The 18580-nt window shown below is 40.3% G+C and overlaps 1 protein-coding gene across 3 annotated transcripts in view; it reads left to right on the top strand.

The window, feature by feature from the left end:
• The window catches only part of LOC141190376 (aldehyde dehydrogenase family 3 member B1-like), a 320040-nt gene that overhangs the window by 249477 nt on the left and 51983 nt on the right, over window positions 1-18580 (top strand). For all 3 annotated transcript variants that reach the window (XM_073661221.1, XM_073661219.1, XM_073661220.1), the window contains one exon: window positions 10597-10682. In XM_073661221.1, the coding sequence (XP_073517322.1) occupies window positions 10597-10682 (86 nt within the window). The remainder of the gene's footprint in view (window positions 1-10596; window positions 10683-18580) is intronic.

Genomic DNA, 18580 nt, shown 5'->3' with positions numbered 1-18580 from the left:
GGTCCTGCAGCTGAAATTGTATCCAGTTCTCCGCAGCCTCGAGCCACAACTCCCAAGGGAAAAGTGAACAGTGTGCAAATTGAAGTGGTCAGTGGGCGCTAGAAACTGGATAAGGTGCTGGAAAAGGATAAAACAAACCTCTTTATTGAAGTTCTAATGCCCACAACGCGTTTCTGCAGCGGTCTGCTGCCTTCATCAGGTGGAGTTAACCTTAGGGTTAGGGTTCATCCACCAGATGAAGGCAGCAGATCGCTGCAGAAACGCGTTGTGGGCATTAGAACTTCAATAAAGAGGTTTGTTTTATCCTTTTCCAGCGCCTTATCCAGTTTCTAGCGCCCACTGACCACTTCAATTTGCACACTGTCCTACAGTAAGACTAAGCTGAATCCCTACGATGTAGCGGGCTGCCTGTTCCTAGCGAACAGACTCGCCTTAGTCCTCAGCTAGTCTGAACGGAGACCTATAGCATTAGGGAAGGAGTCCCTAAAAGAACTAAGGACTGGGACAAAAATGGGACACCTCCTAAACAGAGAAGTAGATGCAGAACACAAAAATACAAACTGACAAAAAGGTACTAAAGGTCCCAGAAGGACCAAGCACCTGGCTAGAGAAGCAGTCAAAAACTGAAGTCCAGCACAGCCAAAAGGGCGGAGCTGGAATATAAAGGCAAATGGTCACATGACCGCAAAACACAGGAAGGAAAAACAAACAAACAGGAGGGTTCTAACAAACAAGACAGTATATACAATTACATAAAATAAAAAGTATCAACAGAAAAAATGTACTAAACCTGATGTCACAGGGTTGGCTTTGGCTTTTATGAAGGGGAGCTCTTTGTTTTGGGGTGGGCAACAGATAGAACTACAGCAAACTGCATCTCCCAGGAATGACAAAGATTATAATTTGTCATTTGCTCTTATTAATGCAAGTTACACCTACATACCTCCCATCTGCTGACTCACAACAGGGTTGGTCTTCAGAAAATTATGTGGCTCAGTCTTAGAGAATTATGAAATTCCCAAATTCGATGATACCTTTGCCCCTGAGGGTCCCAGGTGAGAGATATTATTGAAGAAAGAGGAATTAATCCAGCGCCCAGGATGCCACCTAATGGTAAAAAAAGAATATATTTTTTTATTTAAACTTCATGTTAAAAATCCAATAAAATCCGGGTACATATATACAAATATATAGAACTATAGTCGTACTGAAAAAAGTGGAGGAACAAGGGGATATGCAATCACTGCTACCAGACGCGTTTCGAATGTCAAGCATGTTCTTAAACTTGGTATGAATTAAAGCTGCAGAAGAGTGAGCTGGTAACTCTATTTGTTTCTCTCGAGAGATATTACTGTCAAGTTTCCCTTTACGATGTTACCTTTATATACACTGACGAGCAAAAAGGGCAACAATATTTTGAACTTTTGCTTTCAGCCTCCATATCTCACCATGCACTACTGCTTTGAACTTGAGACTACCATACTTTTATAGACAATAATATATTAGGTTAGGTTGATTGCCAAGCGATAGGTCACTGGTTTGAATCGAGGAGCAGACATGAAGATGATTTCCCAAGAAAATACGCATCATCCAGCTTATCGATCACGGTCTCTCAGCCAAGAAAACTGCCACACTGAGCTATGAGGGAATGTGAGGACAGGTTGTATATTGTATTATACAATAAGAAAAAGATGTTTCCACCACCAGGAGCAAAACTGTAACAATGCAGTGACATGACAAGAATCTGCATAAATAATTATATGCTAAATAGTTGTACGTCAAATTTATGTATGATATAGAGAAGATGATTGTCTATAAAGTGATGGTAGTCTCACATTGGAAGCAGTAGTGGATGGTGAGATGTGGAGCCTAAAAGTCAACAGTTCAAAACATTGTTACCCTTTTGCTCATCACTGTAGATGGAAACATGACATGGATGGCATCATCCATCTGACCCGATATTTAATTTGAAGGTGTTATGGTCACCGTCCAGTGATGTAAGATAATGCGTTTCGTTCTCCACTTTTCCATGACTCCAAAAATATGACTTTCATATCTACCATAACGATGCTGTTCATAAAAACCTCAATTCATAATCTCTACAAGGAGGACAAAGGAATTTAAGCAATCTCCTTGCTTCTCTGTTCAAAGCTGATGCTAGAGGTGATGGGTAAAGATGAGCGAACCTTTCAAGGTTCGGTTCTGTTATGATTGGCGAACTTCCCAACGTTCACCGAACATATTCAAACCCCATTGAATTCAATGGGAGGCAAAAACAAATGCATAGACAACACCTTCAGGGGGGCCCAAAAGCTGCCAAAACAGCTCAAATTAGGAGCAGCCACCAGGAAAAGTGGCATCAATTGACCCAGAGTGCAAATAGTATAATTAGCATCACAGATGCATGGGACAGGGCGTGGAGCAGCATTTGTAGCCTAAACATTGAGCAGTAACAGGTGGATGAGTGACAGGTGTAAACCTGATGCTCTGAGAGCCCTGCCAAATTCAGGCAAAACTAATGAAGGAGGACACCTAACTTGGAGTCCAAACATTTCCAAAAATTAGGGGGAGACACCAGGAAAAGTGGCATCAATTGACCCACAGTAGACATGTTATAATGGCACAGCATCAGGATTGTGGGACCTGTTTCAATCAGGGTTGCCCCCACATTCTACAGCAGTTCCTGCACCACCTCCTCCTCCTCTTCAGTGTCAGAAGTAACAGACAGTTGCTGTGCAGTTGTTTGCAAAAGATCTCTTTGTTTCGGATTACAGACACCTTCTTAGATCTGTATCACTCTACGACCCAGCGTCTACTTCCCTCTGGCTAATTTCCACCCAGGCCTGGGTGTTTGCTATAGGGAGGTGCTGGTGATATTTACTTGTTTCTTGTGAAGGCTTGGAGCTGTTGCAGTCTGCTTACTCCCTCGCTGGTGCTTGGAGGACGTTAGGCGTTATCTTTCTAAAGTCGGCTCAAGCTAAATTACTTTTCCCCGTGTTTGTCTCCTTTGTTGTCTTTAGTTGTTAGTGGGGCCTAACTAGTGCTCATCCCCACCCCTTCCCTAACCAGGGCCAAGCACTATGGAAATACAGGGTTTAGGTTCCTGTGCGGCGATTGGTGAGGAACCAATATTGGTATGAAAGAGAAGACAGGGTGATATCAGAACAGCCTATGAGGTCTCCACTCCCCCTTTCCCTAGATTCTGGGCTCCCTTCCCCTCTTCCCTTCGTGTTGCACTTAGTCTTTCCCACACCTTGCGTGACATTATCACTGGCCGTGCACATTTAGAAAAAAAAAACTAACACTTGGGTTTATTTGTGTGGGGTTTTTAGTGTGCGTTTTTTTTTTACCCTTCTCCCTTGGTATTGGTTCAGTTGTAGAGCTCGCAGAGCGGCTGTGCAGTCTGTCTCTGGAGGTGAATGACATCCGTTGTGAGGTTCAGCAACAGCATCAGCAGCTACAGGTCGCCATTGTGGGGGTCATTGCAGGTAGACCTGCCCAGCCTGAACCCAAGGTTGCCCTTCCGGACAGGTTTTCAGGAGATAGGTACAAGTTTTCTAGTGTTTAAGCAGGCCTACAAACTGTACTTTAAACTTCGTCCTTACTCCTCAGTAAGTGAGGAGCAACGTGTGGGAATTGTGATCTCACTGTTACATGGAGATCCTCAATCTTAGGCTTTCTTTTTGCCGCAGGAGTCAGTTTGTTTCCAGTCTGTGGAGGGTTTTTTTGGGTCCCTGACCCTCATTTATGATGACTCTGATCGAGTCGCCTTGGCTGAGTCTAGGTTACTTCGCCTTCAGCAGGGGAATTGGTCAGTGGAGACGTACAGTTCTGAATTCCGTAGATGGGCAACGGATTCTAAATTGAATGACTCAGCCCTCAGAAGTCACTTTCGTGAGGGCTTTTCTGAGAGGTTGAAAGATGCTTTGGAAGTATATGAAACCACTGAGTCCTTGGAGGCTGCCATGTCGATAGCTATACGTATTGATAGACGCCTTAGGGATAGGTGGGTGAGACCACCTTCTCCGGGACCTTCCTGTCGGGGTTTTGTACTGGGGAAGGTGGAGGAACCCATGCAGTTAGGGATTGCCTCTGCATCATACATCTCTCCGGAGATTCACAAGAAAAAAGGCATATTTTTTTTTGTGGGAAAAAGGGACATTTTATTGGGGCCTGTCCTTCGATTCCTAGGCAAAAGGACACTCCATTAACCCTTGGTAGTCTGGAGTTGGATAAGCAAGGGGTGCATTTATCGCCAACCTGCAGCTCCTGATTTGTCCTGACTGCAGAGATGGTGGTAGAGAGAAAAAACAAGAAAATGTATGTGTTTGACAGTGGAGCTGGAGTCAGCATGGTTGATGCTGAGTTTTTTGAAAACTCATGGTCTTGCTTGCTGTACTTTAGCCAACTCTATTCTCATCTTCGCCATCGACTCAGTGCCGCTTGCACAGAAAGCAGTAACTTAGATTGTACAAAATATAAAACTGAGGGTGGGGTCGGTTCATTGTGAGATAATCTCTTGCTATGTCTTGTCTCTTCCCACCCCAATTGTGTTGGGTCTTCCCTGGTTGGTGAAACATAATCCATTGGTGGATTGGAAAGGCATGCAGATCACTGAGTGGGGAGATTACTGCCATAAGAACTGTTTAGATATTTCCCTTGCTACAATCTCTATGGAAATATTACCTTCTTTTCTGTCTGGTTTTGAGGACGTTTTTCTGAGAGGGGGTGTCAGAATTTGCCTCCTCATCGTGCTTATGACTGTCCTATTAACCTGACCCCCGGAGCTAAACTACCAAAGGCCAGCCTGTATAATATTTCTGGCCCTGAGAGACAGGCCATGAAGGATTTCATTGTGGAAAGTCTGGGGAAGGGACACATCATGCTCTCATCTTCACTAGTGGCGGCAGGGTTCTTCTTCATGAAGAAAACAGATGGTGGCCTACATCCCTGTTTAGATTTCCAGGAATTAAATCAAATTACCATACCCTCTTCCTCTGATTCCAGATTTTTTCAGCCAGGTTGTGGGAGCTAAGCTATTCTCCAAGTTGGATTTAAGGGGAGCCTACAATCTGGTTAGAATCAAAGAAGGGGATGAATGGAAAACAGCATTCAATACCCTTGAAGGGTATTTTGAGTGTCTGGTTATGCCTTTCGGTTTGACCAATGCATATACGGTGTTCCAGCATTTCATAAATTATATTTTTCATCTTTTGGTGGTTTGTGGTGGTCTATCTGGACGATATTTTGGTTTACTCATCTGATTTTGAGACACATCGGGGGCATGTTAAACAGGCGCTTCAGATATTAGGGATAGCAAACTATATACCAAATTAGAGAAATGTGTTTTCGCTGTTCAGGTGGTGCAGTTTTTGTGGTACTTGTTGTCATTGTCAGGGAAGTATTGAGGAATATTGAAAATGTTTTTCCATATTTCCCTGACCCAGATATTGACCATTCTTCCCCTTTTGCTTAGCCCAAAAGCCCCAATTAACACACGCCTAAGAAATGGCTTGCACAAACATATGCCAGCCAAGGAGTGTTATAACTTCATTAGGAAGCAAGCATCTTGTCCCTGAAAGATGCAGGAGGTAATTAAAATACAAGCTTGCACTAATTTGCGTGTAACCGTGAGGCTGCTTTCTGAGCCTCAAAGGAAAATTTGCAGACACACTGACACCGAAACTAAATATAAAATACTGTAAGGTCCATGCGTCTGACAATAACGGGACCTATACCTTTAGAGATAGAATCAACTAGGGAATGATAGGGATATTTTTCTGGCACTGAAAAGCGCTACCTAGAGCTGTAGCGCAAAAACCCCAGAACAGCAGACTACAGCTATGCGATGTGTGATCTCTAAATGAAGATAAAATCATAAGGGAAAAAATGGCGTCGTTTGCACGCTTCTGCGATCAACGAGCAATGAGTTATTGCAAAAGTTAGTATTTTTAATAAAAATGTACAGGCTGGAGACCGTCCCACATGATGTCAGCACAGGAGGTGTGTGGAAAGATCTCCCCTTAGGTATAAGAGAATCCATGGAGATTACAGAAGGATTCATTGCCAGGGGAGTATAAGAATTATAGGCAACGGGTCCTGTTCTATAACAGCATAATTAAACTGGAGAGCCCCCCTCCACCTATACTGAATCGTCGCAGCGATCGTATAGTGTAAGTTGTCTTCTTTTATCCTGTTTATTTTATGTAACTGCGTATGCATTTTTAATATCTCCTTTGTAACATCCTTGTATATATTTTTTCTTAAACACTGCCTCCCTTTTGGATTAAATATAAAATTTTGTCCTGTAATCGTCCCCTCCCCCGGTAGCTAAGGCTACCAGAACGCAGGTGTCCGGCCAGGCCTGTATTATATTTCAAACTCGGCCGGTGGTGGCAGAGAATGATGATAATGGGGCTATCGTGAAGCTGACAGTGACAGTATGGAGTGCGTAAACAAGGAATCCAGGCTTTGGAGTCCAGAGGTGTGATGCCATATTCTTACTGGTCGCTTGCCGATATCCACATAGCGAGTAGTCTGTATCGTGTGCTCGCAATTCCGGACGAAATACTGACAGCGTGACGGCACGGTGAGATATCGCGTGATGTCCCTGGTGTCGTCTCTGTGTGTGATGATCCCTGACAGTCATCTTCAGGTTTTCGGATGGATCCGGAGAAGATCCTTGATTGCGGCCATCCGAGAACCTGAAGGTTCTACAACATTTTCTGGGTTTTACTAATTTTTATTGGAATTTCATCCAAAATTACTCAGTAATCGTGAAACCCCTTATTTACTAGACTAGGAAGGGGTCTGATTTTTCCAAATGGTCAGATGCCTCTCTCCAGGCTTTTTTTCCTTAAAGAGCTGTTTTGCCACGACACCTATATTCAGTCAACCCGATGTTTCCCAGTCCTTTATTGTTGAAGTTGATGCGTCAGAGGTGGGGGTTGGGGCTGTGTTGTCTCAGGGTCCGTCCCCTGGTAAATGGCGTCCATGCGCTTTCTTTTCTAAAAAATTGTCTTCGGCTGAGATAAATTATGACATGGGTAATAGGGAACTTTTGGCGATCAAATTGGCATTCGAAGAATGGCGACATTGGTTGGACAGGGCTGTCCATCATATTACTGTTATTACTGACCATAAGAACCTGTCATATCCCCAATCATCTAAATGTCTCAACCCTAGGCAAGCTAGATAGTCCCTGTTTTTTATTAGGTTAAATTTTGTTGTCACTTTTCGTCCAGGGGTCAAAAATGTCAAGGCTGATGCTTTGTCCTGGAGCTTCCATGGTGGCAGTGACCATGAGAACCCTGCCCCGATATTACAGAAGGGGGTAGTCATTTAGGCACTGTATCCTGAACTGGAGGATGAAAGGTTGGAGGCTCATGGGGACGCCTCTGCCTCCTGCTCTTCAGGAAGGTTATTTGTACCATATAATCTGTGTCGCAAAGTAATTAATGGAACATCACAACTCTGTGCTTGCTGATCATCCAGGTGGTAAGGCAACCGCGGACCTCCTCTCTCATCATTTTTGGTGGCCGGGGTTGCAACGGGATGTGATTGAACACGTATCTGCTTGTAGTATTTGCGCGCGTTCTAACGTATCACATACCTGTTTGTCTGGTGCTCTTCTTCCGCTACCTATTCTTTAGTAGGCCATAGACACATTTGTCCATGGATTTTATTACTGACCTACTGGTTTCTACAGGCAAAATGGTGGTTTTGGTGGTTGTGGATAGGTTCAGTAAAATGGTTCACTTCGTCGCATTACCGGCACTTCCGAATGCCAAGACTCTTGCTCAGGTGCGAAGCTTCACGGGGTGCCCTCCGATGTGGTGTCAGATCAGGGGCCCAACTTTGTTTCCAAGTTCTGGAAAGCATTCTGTTCTCAACTGGGGGTGCAGCTGTCCTTTTCCTCTGCCTTCCATCCTCAATCGAATGGACAGACCGAGCGCGTCAATCAGAATTTGGAGACCTACCTCAGGTGTTTCATCAGAAGGATTGGGGCATCATACTTACCGCTGGCAGAATTTGCCATTAATAATCATTGTCAAGAATCCACTAGCAGGTCACCGTTCTTTGGTGCATACGGTTACCATCCACAGTTTGGGACCTTTAGTGGGGGAGGAGCTTCGGGAGTTCCTGAGGAGGAATGATGCGCCCAGGGGATGGGGACGACTCGGCACCCGGGCCTTGATGTCTGGTCTTGGGGGATGTCGCGGTAGTCGGCTCCCGGGCCCGTACCCTGGGGTCTCTTTTAAAAAGGGGGAAAGATTGGATGGGATAGGGAAATGTTCGTGACGCCACCTGTGGTGCCTGGTGAGGATCACCAGCGCTGCATCAGTCCTCTGAGGTCGGTGTTCCGACAGCTTAGATAGTATAACTCCCCACAGGTGGAGTAGGCCTCAGGGCAGAGCAATATGAAGGGTTGCAGGACAGCGGGGACCCAGTCGGGTCAGAGTAAGAACAGGGACACACACGGTAGTTCACTTCAGTACCTTTACTGGTGGTGTTTCAGGCACGATCCGGGGCACTGTAGGGTGAAGGGTGCATATCAGGACTCTCCCCAGTGAGCGGGTGTAGGGCCTCCTGTTCCTTGCCTTTGTTTGGTAAGTCTCTGACCTGCCTGGAGCTAGGCCTAACTTGGTCTCTGTCCTGCACTGGCTGACCTTGTGGTAGGGCCCTTGGTTGGAGATCACTCTCCCTGCTTGCGGGGCCTCCGTGACTCCTGGCTCTGGTACGTATCAGCTTCTGGTAATCCTGGGACGTGAAGTCTTCCAGGGATTCCGGTTCTTTCTACAGGGATATAGGGCCCTGTAGACTCGGACCCAGTGTTCGGTATGTGCTTTTTGGGGTGAGCTGATAAAGCTCCTCTGCCCCCTATGTAACTCTCCTTCCACTTGCCTTCGGCCTCACTCGGGGCCCTCACTAGGCTACACACTAGCAGCAGGCTTGCTGCGCTTCACTGCTCTTATTGCGTTGGCACACCTTAAGCTCACTTACTTGAGCTCACTGACTGAGCTGAGAACTGTCTCTCCTGCACTCCACTACGGAGCAGACTTTGTTCTGTGCTGTTCTGGCTCCCTAACTCCACCCTCTGTGTATATATACGTCCCTATCCGGGCTCCCTCTGGTGGTCTGAGGTGGTAGGGTGAAAGTGTGTGTATGCTGTGAGGGCCTCTTATGGAGAAGTCCATCCATGCACCCCTCTGGGATCTGTGGCACCAATGCGCAGCAGGGCGCCACAGGAACATTTTGCTTCGTCTCTCTTCTCGGTGTGACGGAGAGGTTCTGAGTAACTTAAAGATCACGTGAGACAGGTATAAACGTATGGCTGACAGAAAATGCTTGTCAGGTCCGGACCTGAATATGAATGACTTTGTGCGGTTGTGTCACGCAAGTTGTTGGAAAGACTAAGTGCAACACAAAGGGAAGAGAGGAAAGGAGCCCAAACACTAGGGAAAGGGGGAGTGGAGACCTCCTAGGCTGATCTGATAGGGAAGGGGTGGGGATGAGCACTAGTCGGTCCCCACTAACAACTAAAGCCAACAAGGGAGACAAACACGGGGGAAAGTAACTTAGCTTGAACCGACTTCAGAGAGATTACATTAAACATCCTCCTAGAATCAGAGAGGAAGTAAGCAGACTGCAATAGCTCCAAGCCTTCATAACGAAACAGTATTTAAACACCCAGGCCAGGGTGTTAATTAGCAGGAGGGTGGTAGCCACTGGGTCCTAGAGTGATACAGATCTAGGAAGGTGTCTTTAATGCCAAATGAAGAGATCTTCTGCAAGTCATATTAGATCAACCTAGGAGGTCTCTTCTCCCACTTTCCCTAGTGTCTGGACTCCCTTCCCCTCTTTCCTTCATGTTGCCCTTAGTTTTTCCTACACCTTGCATGACAATATTTGCTGCCCATTTTGTGACATATACCTTTGCATATCGGGGACTCTTTTATGGGATGAGGCAGTAACAGCAATATGAATTAACAGTAAGTTTTTTGTTTAAATTTATTTTTCAGGAGAAGGTGCAGGTGGTAATAAACCATCTCTGCCTTCTCTATGGAGACTCTGGCTGTCTCTGATCGCTGCTCCTGCAGCTGCTTGACCATGCGTATCTGCGATCCTATGAAGAACATCACTGGGGAGGAGCTGGATCACCCGGACGTTTATTACATATGGCGGTCCGGAAGGGGCTAATATATTTGTGTATGATGATTATTATGATACAAATTCCAGGTTGGTTCTTGTCCTTGATTCACTTTGGCTTCTTACCAAGACCCTTGGGTGTTGTACTGAGTGGGCGCAGGATGCTGGTGACTTTGTTCATCCTGAGTTGTTGTTCGAGCTTCCATGGATTTGGGGGCACCGCACCCACTGTGCCGACCACCACCGTTAGCGCAGCTGCTGCTTTGTGCCATTGTCTTTGAGGTTTGATTAGGTCTTGTAGATGTGTCGATGATCCTCGACCTCTCTTCTTGATCAGTCCGGGGCGTAGTGGGTCAGTTCCACAGTTTATATTTTATAGCTCTATTATCTGTATTTATTTATATTTTATATCGGCATTTATATGATATTGTTGATTATTATTTGCAGGGAACTGTGTGGTGGTGAAGCCTTCAGAGATCAGTCAGAACACTGAGAAGCTGCTTGCTGACAGTCTCCCTCGTTATCTGGACAAGGTTGTTGCTCCATTTTGATGTTATTGAGTGAGCCGTCATCGCTGACTGACTCCATTACTTCATCTGGGTAGATTATTATATGCGGACCCCTCTTTACCGTCTATAATATTCCTCTGCTCCAGTCACTGCTCGCCCTAAATACACAGGAAACCATAGAGGGGTCATCCTGTGACCCCTGAACCATGACCACAGACGTGACCCCAAACATAACCCTGTCCGTGACTTTTCACTTACTGATCTGGTCCACCAGAGACAAAGGGGGGCCCTGACAAAATTCAGAGTGTGACCCCCAACGCTGACATTGCCCATCACACAGCGCATTCAGGGTGCGTTACCCCAGATGATGTCGGACAAGTGAGATGGATATAAATGGTTCTGTGCTTGTTCTCCTGACGCTTTACACTGTCATACAAACACACTGCATGCTACACACTATATACATCATACACACACTGTATACATCATACACACACTATATACATCATACACACACTATATACATCATACACACACTATATACATCATACACACACTATATACATCATACACACACTGTATACATCATACACACACTGTATACATCATACACACACTATATACATCATACACACACTATATACAACATACACACACTATATACAACATACACACACTATATACAACATACACACACTATATACAACATACACACACTATATACATCATACACACACTATATACATCATACACACACTATATACATCATACACACACTATATACATCATATACACACTATATACATCATACACACACTGTATACATCATACACACACTGTATACATCATACACACACTATATACATCATACACACACTATATACAACATACACACACTATATACATCATACACACACTGTATACATCATACACACACTATATACATCATACACACAGTATATACATCATACACACACTGTATACATCATACACACAGTATATACATCATACACACACTATATACATCATACACACACTATATACATCATACACACACTGTATACATCATACACACACTATATACATCATACACACACTGTATACATCATACACACACTGTATACATCATACACACACTATATACATCATACACACACTATATACAACATACACACACTATATACATCATACACACACTGTATACATCATACACACACTGTATACATCATACACACACTATATACATCATACACACACTGTATACATCATACACACACTATATACATCATACACACACTATATACATCATACACACACTATATACAACATACACACACTATATACATCATACACACACTGTATACATCATACACACACTGTATACATCATACACACACTATATACATCATACACACACTGTATACATCATACACACACTATATACATCATACACACACTGTATACATCATACACACACTATATACATCATACACACACTGTATACATCATACACACACTATATACATCATGCACACACTATATACATCATACACACACTGTATACATCATACACACAGTATATACATCATACACACACTATATACATCATACACACACTATATACATCATACACACACTGTATACATCATACACACACTATATACATCATGCACACACTGTATACATCATACACACACTGTATACATCATACACACAGTATATACATCATACACACACTATATACATCATACACACAGTATATACATCATACACACACTATATACATCATACACACACTATATACATCATACACACACTGTATACATCATACACACACTGTGTACATCATACACACACTGTATACATCATACACACTATATACAACATACACACACTATATACATCATACACACACTATATACATCATACACACTATATACATCATACACACACTGTATACATCATACACACACTATATACATCATACACACACTGTATACATCATACACACACTATATACATCATACACACACTGTATACATCATACACACTATATACAACATACACACACTATATACATCATACACACACTGTATACATCATACACACACTATATACATCATACACACACTATATAGATCATACACACACTATATACATCATACACACACTGTATACATCATACACACACTATATACATCATACACACACTGTATACATCATACACACACTATATACATCATACACACACTGTATACATCATACACACACTATATACATCATACACACACTATATACATCATACACACACTGTATACATCATACACACACTATATACATCATACACACACTGTATACATCATACACACACTATATACATCATACACACACTGTATACATCATACACACACTGTATACATCATACACACACTGTATACATCATACACACACTATATACATCATACACACACTATATACATCATACACACACTGTATACATCATACACACTATATACAACATACACACACTATATACATCATACACACACTATATACATCATACACACACTGTATACATCATACACACACTATATACATCATACACACACTGTATACATCATACACACAGTATATACATCATACACACACTGTATACATCATACACACACTATATACATCATACACACACTGTATACATCATACACACACTGTATACATCATACACACACTATATACATCATACACACACTGTATACATCATACACACACTGTATACATCATACACACACTATATACATCATACACACACTGTATACATCATACACACACTGTATACAACATACACACACGGTATACATCATACACACACGGTATACATCATACACACACTGTATACAACATACACACACTATATACATCATACACACACTGTATACAACATACACACACTGTATACATCATACACACACTGTATACATCATACACACACTGTATACAACATACACACACTATATACATCATACACACACTATATACAACATACACACACTGTATACATCATACACACACATATATACATCATACACACACTGTATACATCATACACACAGTATATACATCATACACACACTATATACAACATACACACACTGTATACATCATACACACACTGTATACATCATACACACACTATATACATCATACACACACTGTATACATCATACACACAGTATATACATCATACACACACTATATACAACATACACACACTGTATACATCATACACACACTGTATACATCATACACACACTGTATACATCATACACACAGTATAAACATCATACACACACTGTATACATCATACACACACTATGTACATCATACACACACTATATACATCATACACACACTGTATACCTCATACACACACTGTATACATCATACACACAGTATAAACATCATACACACACTGTATACATCATACACACACTATATACATCATACACACACTATATACATCATACACACACTGTATACATCATACACACACTATATACATCATACACACACTATATACATCATACACACACTGTATACATCATACACACACTGTATACATCATACACACACTATATACAACATACACACACTAATACATCATACACACACTATATACAACATACACACACTGTATACATCATACACACACTGTATACATCATACACACACTATATACAACATACACACACTATATACATCATACACACACTATATACATCATACACACACTGTATACATCATACACACACTGTATACATCATACACACACTATATACATCATACACACACTATATACAACATACACACACTGTATACATCATACACACACTGTATACATCATACACACAGTATAAACATCATACACACACTGTATACATCATACACACACTATATACATCATACACACACAGTATATACATCATACACACACTGTATACATCATACACACACTGTATACAACATACACACACTATATACATCATACACACACTATATACAACATACACACACTGTATACATCATACACACACAGTATAAACATCATACACACACTATATACATCATACACACACTATATACATCATACACACACTATATACAACATACACACACTGTATACATCATACACACACAGTATAAACATCATACACACACTGTATACATCATACACACACTATATACATCATACACACACAGTATATACATCATACACACACTGTATACATCATACACACACTGTATACAACATACACACACTATATACATCATACACACACTATATACAACATACACACACTGTATACATCATACACACACAGTATAAACATCATACACACACTGTATACATCATACACACACTATATACAACATACACACACTGTATACATCATACACACACAGTATAAACATCATACACACACTATATACATCATACACACACTATATACAACATACACACACAGTATAAACATCATACACACACTGTATACATCATACACACACTATATACAACATACACACACTGTATACATCATACACACACAGTATAAACATCATACACACACTATATACATCATACACACACTATATACAACATACACACACAGTATAAACATCATACACACACTGTATACAACATACACACACTATATACAACATACACACACTATATACATCATACACACACTATATACATCATACACACACTATAAACATCATACACACACTATATACATCAAACACACACTATATACAACATACACACACTGTATACATCATACACACACAGTATATACATCATACACACACTATATACATCATACACACACTATATACAACATACACACACTATATACATCATACACACACTATATACAACATACACACACTATATACATCATACACACACTATATACATCATACACACACTGTATACATCATACACACACTATATACATCATACACACACTATATACATCATACACACACTGTATACATCATACACACACTATATACATCATACACACACTATATACATCATACACACACTGTATACATCATACACACACTATATACATCATACACACACTATATACATCATACACACACTGTATACATCATACACACACTGTATACATCATACACACACTATATACATCATACACACACTATATACATCATACACACACTGTATACATCATACACACACTGTATACAACATACACACACTATATACATCATACACACACTATATACATCATACACACACTGTATACAACATACACACATTATATACATCATACACACACTATATACATCATACACACACTGTATACAACATACACACATTATATACATCATACACACACTATATACATCATACACACACTATATACATCATACACACACTATATACATCATACACACACTGTATACAACATACACACATTATATACATCATACACACACTGTATACATCATACACACACTATATACATCATACACACACTATATACATCATACACACACTATATACATCATACACACACTATATACATCATACACACACTGTATACAACATACACACATTATATACATCATACACACACTGTATACAACATACACACACTATATACATCATACACACACTGTATACAACATACACACAGTATATACATCATACACACACTGTATACATCATACACACACTGTATACAACATACACACACTATATACATCATACACACACTGTATACAACATACACACATTATATACATCATACACACACTGTATACAACATACACACACTATATACATCATACACACACTGTATACAACATACACACACTGTATACATCATACACACACTATATACATCATACACACACTGTATACACATACACACACTATATACATCATACACACACTATATACATCATACACACACTATATACATCATACACACACTGTATACATCATACACACACTGTAACACATACACACAGTATATACATCATACACACACTATATACATCATACACACACTGTATACATCATACACACACTGTATATACATCATACACACACTATATACATCATACACACACTGTATACATCATACACACACTGTATACATCATACACACACTATATACATCATACACACACTGTATACATCATACACACACTGTATACAACATACACACACTATATACATCATACACACACTGTATACATCATACACACACTATATACATCATACACACACTATATACATCATACACACACTGTATACATCATACACACACTGTATACATCATACACACACTATATACATCATACACACACTAGTATACATCATACACACACTATATACATCATACACACACTGTATACATCATACACACACTGTATACATCATACACACACTGTATACATCATACACACACTGTATACAACATACACACACTGTATACATCATACACACACTATATACATCATACACACACTGTATACATCATACACACACTGTATACACATACACACACTATATACATCATACACACATTATATACATCATACACACACTATATACATCATACACACACTGTATACATCATACACACACTGTATACATCATACACACACTGTATACATCATACACACACTGTATACATCATACACACACTGTATATAACATACACACACTATATACATCATACACACACTATATACATCATACACACACTATATACATCATACACACACTTATACATCATACACACACTGTATACATCATACACACACTGTATACATCATACACACACTATATACATCATACACACACTGTATACATCATACACACACTATATACATCATACACACACTGTATACATCATACACACACTATATACATCATACACACACTGTATACATCATACACACACTATATACAACATACACACACTGTATACATCATACACACACTATATACATCATACACACACTGTATACATCATACACACACTATATACATCATACACACACTATATACATCATACACACATTTCATACAACACTGTATATCACCCACACTATATACATCATACACACACTGTATACATCATACACACACTGTATACATCATACACACACTGTATACATCATACACACACTATATACATCATACACACACTGTATACATCATACACACACTATATACATCATACACACACTGTATACATCATACACACACTATATACATCATACACACACTATATACAAACATACACACACATATATACATCATACACACACTATATACATCATACACACACTGTATACATCATACACACACTATATACATCATACACACACTGTATACATCATACACACACTATATACATCATACACACACTGTATACATCATACACACACTATATACATCATACACACACTATAATACATCATACACACACTATATACATCATACACACACTATATACATCATACACACACTGTATACATCATACACACTATATACATCATACACACACTGTATACATCATACACACACTGTATACATCATACACACACGGATATACATCATACACACACTATATACATCATACACACACTGTATACATCATACACACAGTATATACATCATACACACACTGTATACATCATACACACACTATATACATCATACACACATATATACATCATACACACACTGTATACATCATACACACACTCTATACATCATACACACACTGTATACATCATACACACACTGTATACATCATACACACACTATAACATCATACACACACTGTATACATCATACACACACTGTATAC

Source organism: Phyllobates terribilis, unplaced genomic scaffold (genome assembly GCF_046119375.1).
Source record: "Phyllobates terribilis strain yellow unplaced genomic scaffold, ASM4611937v1 Scaffold_2__4_contigs__length_985480577, whole genome shotgun sequence".
Lineage (NCBI taxonomy): Eukaryota > Metazoa > Chordata > Amphibia > Anura > Dendrobatidae > Phyllobates > Phyllobates terribilis.
The sequence above is the reverse complement of the archived record's forward strand: the minus strand, read 5'-3'. Positions and strand labels throughout refer to the sequence as shown.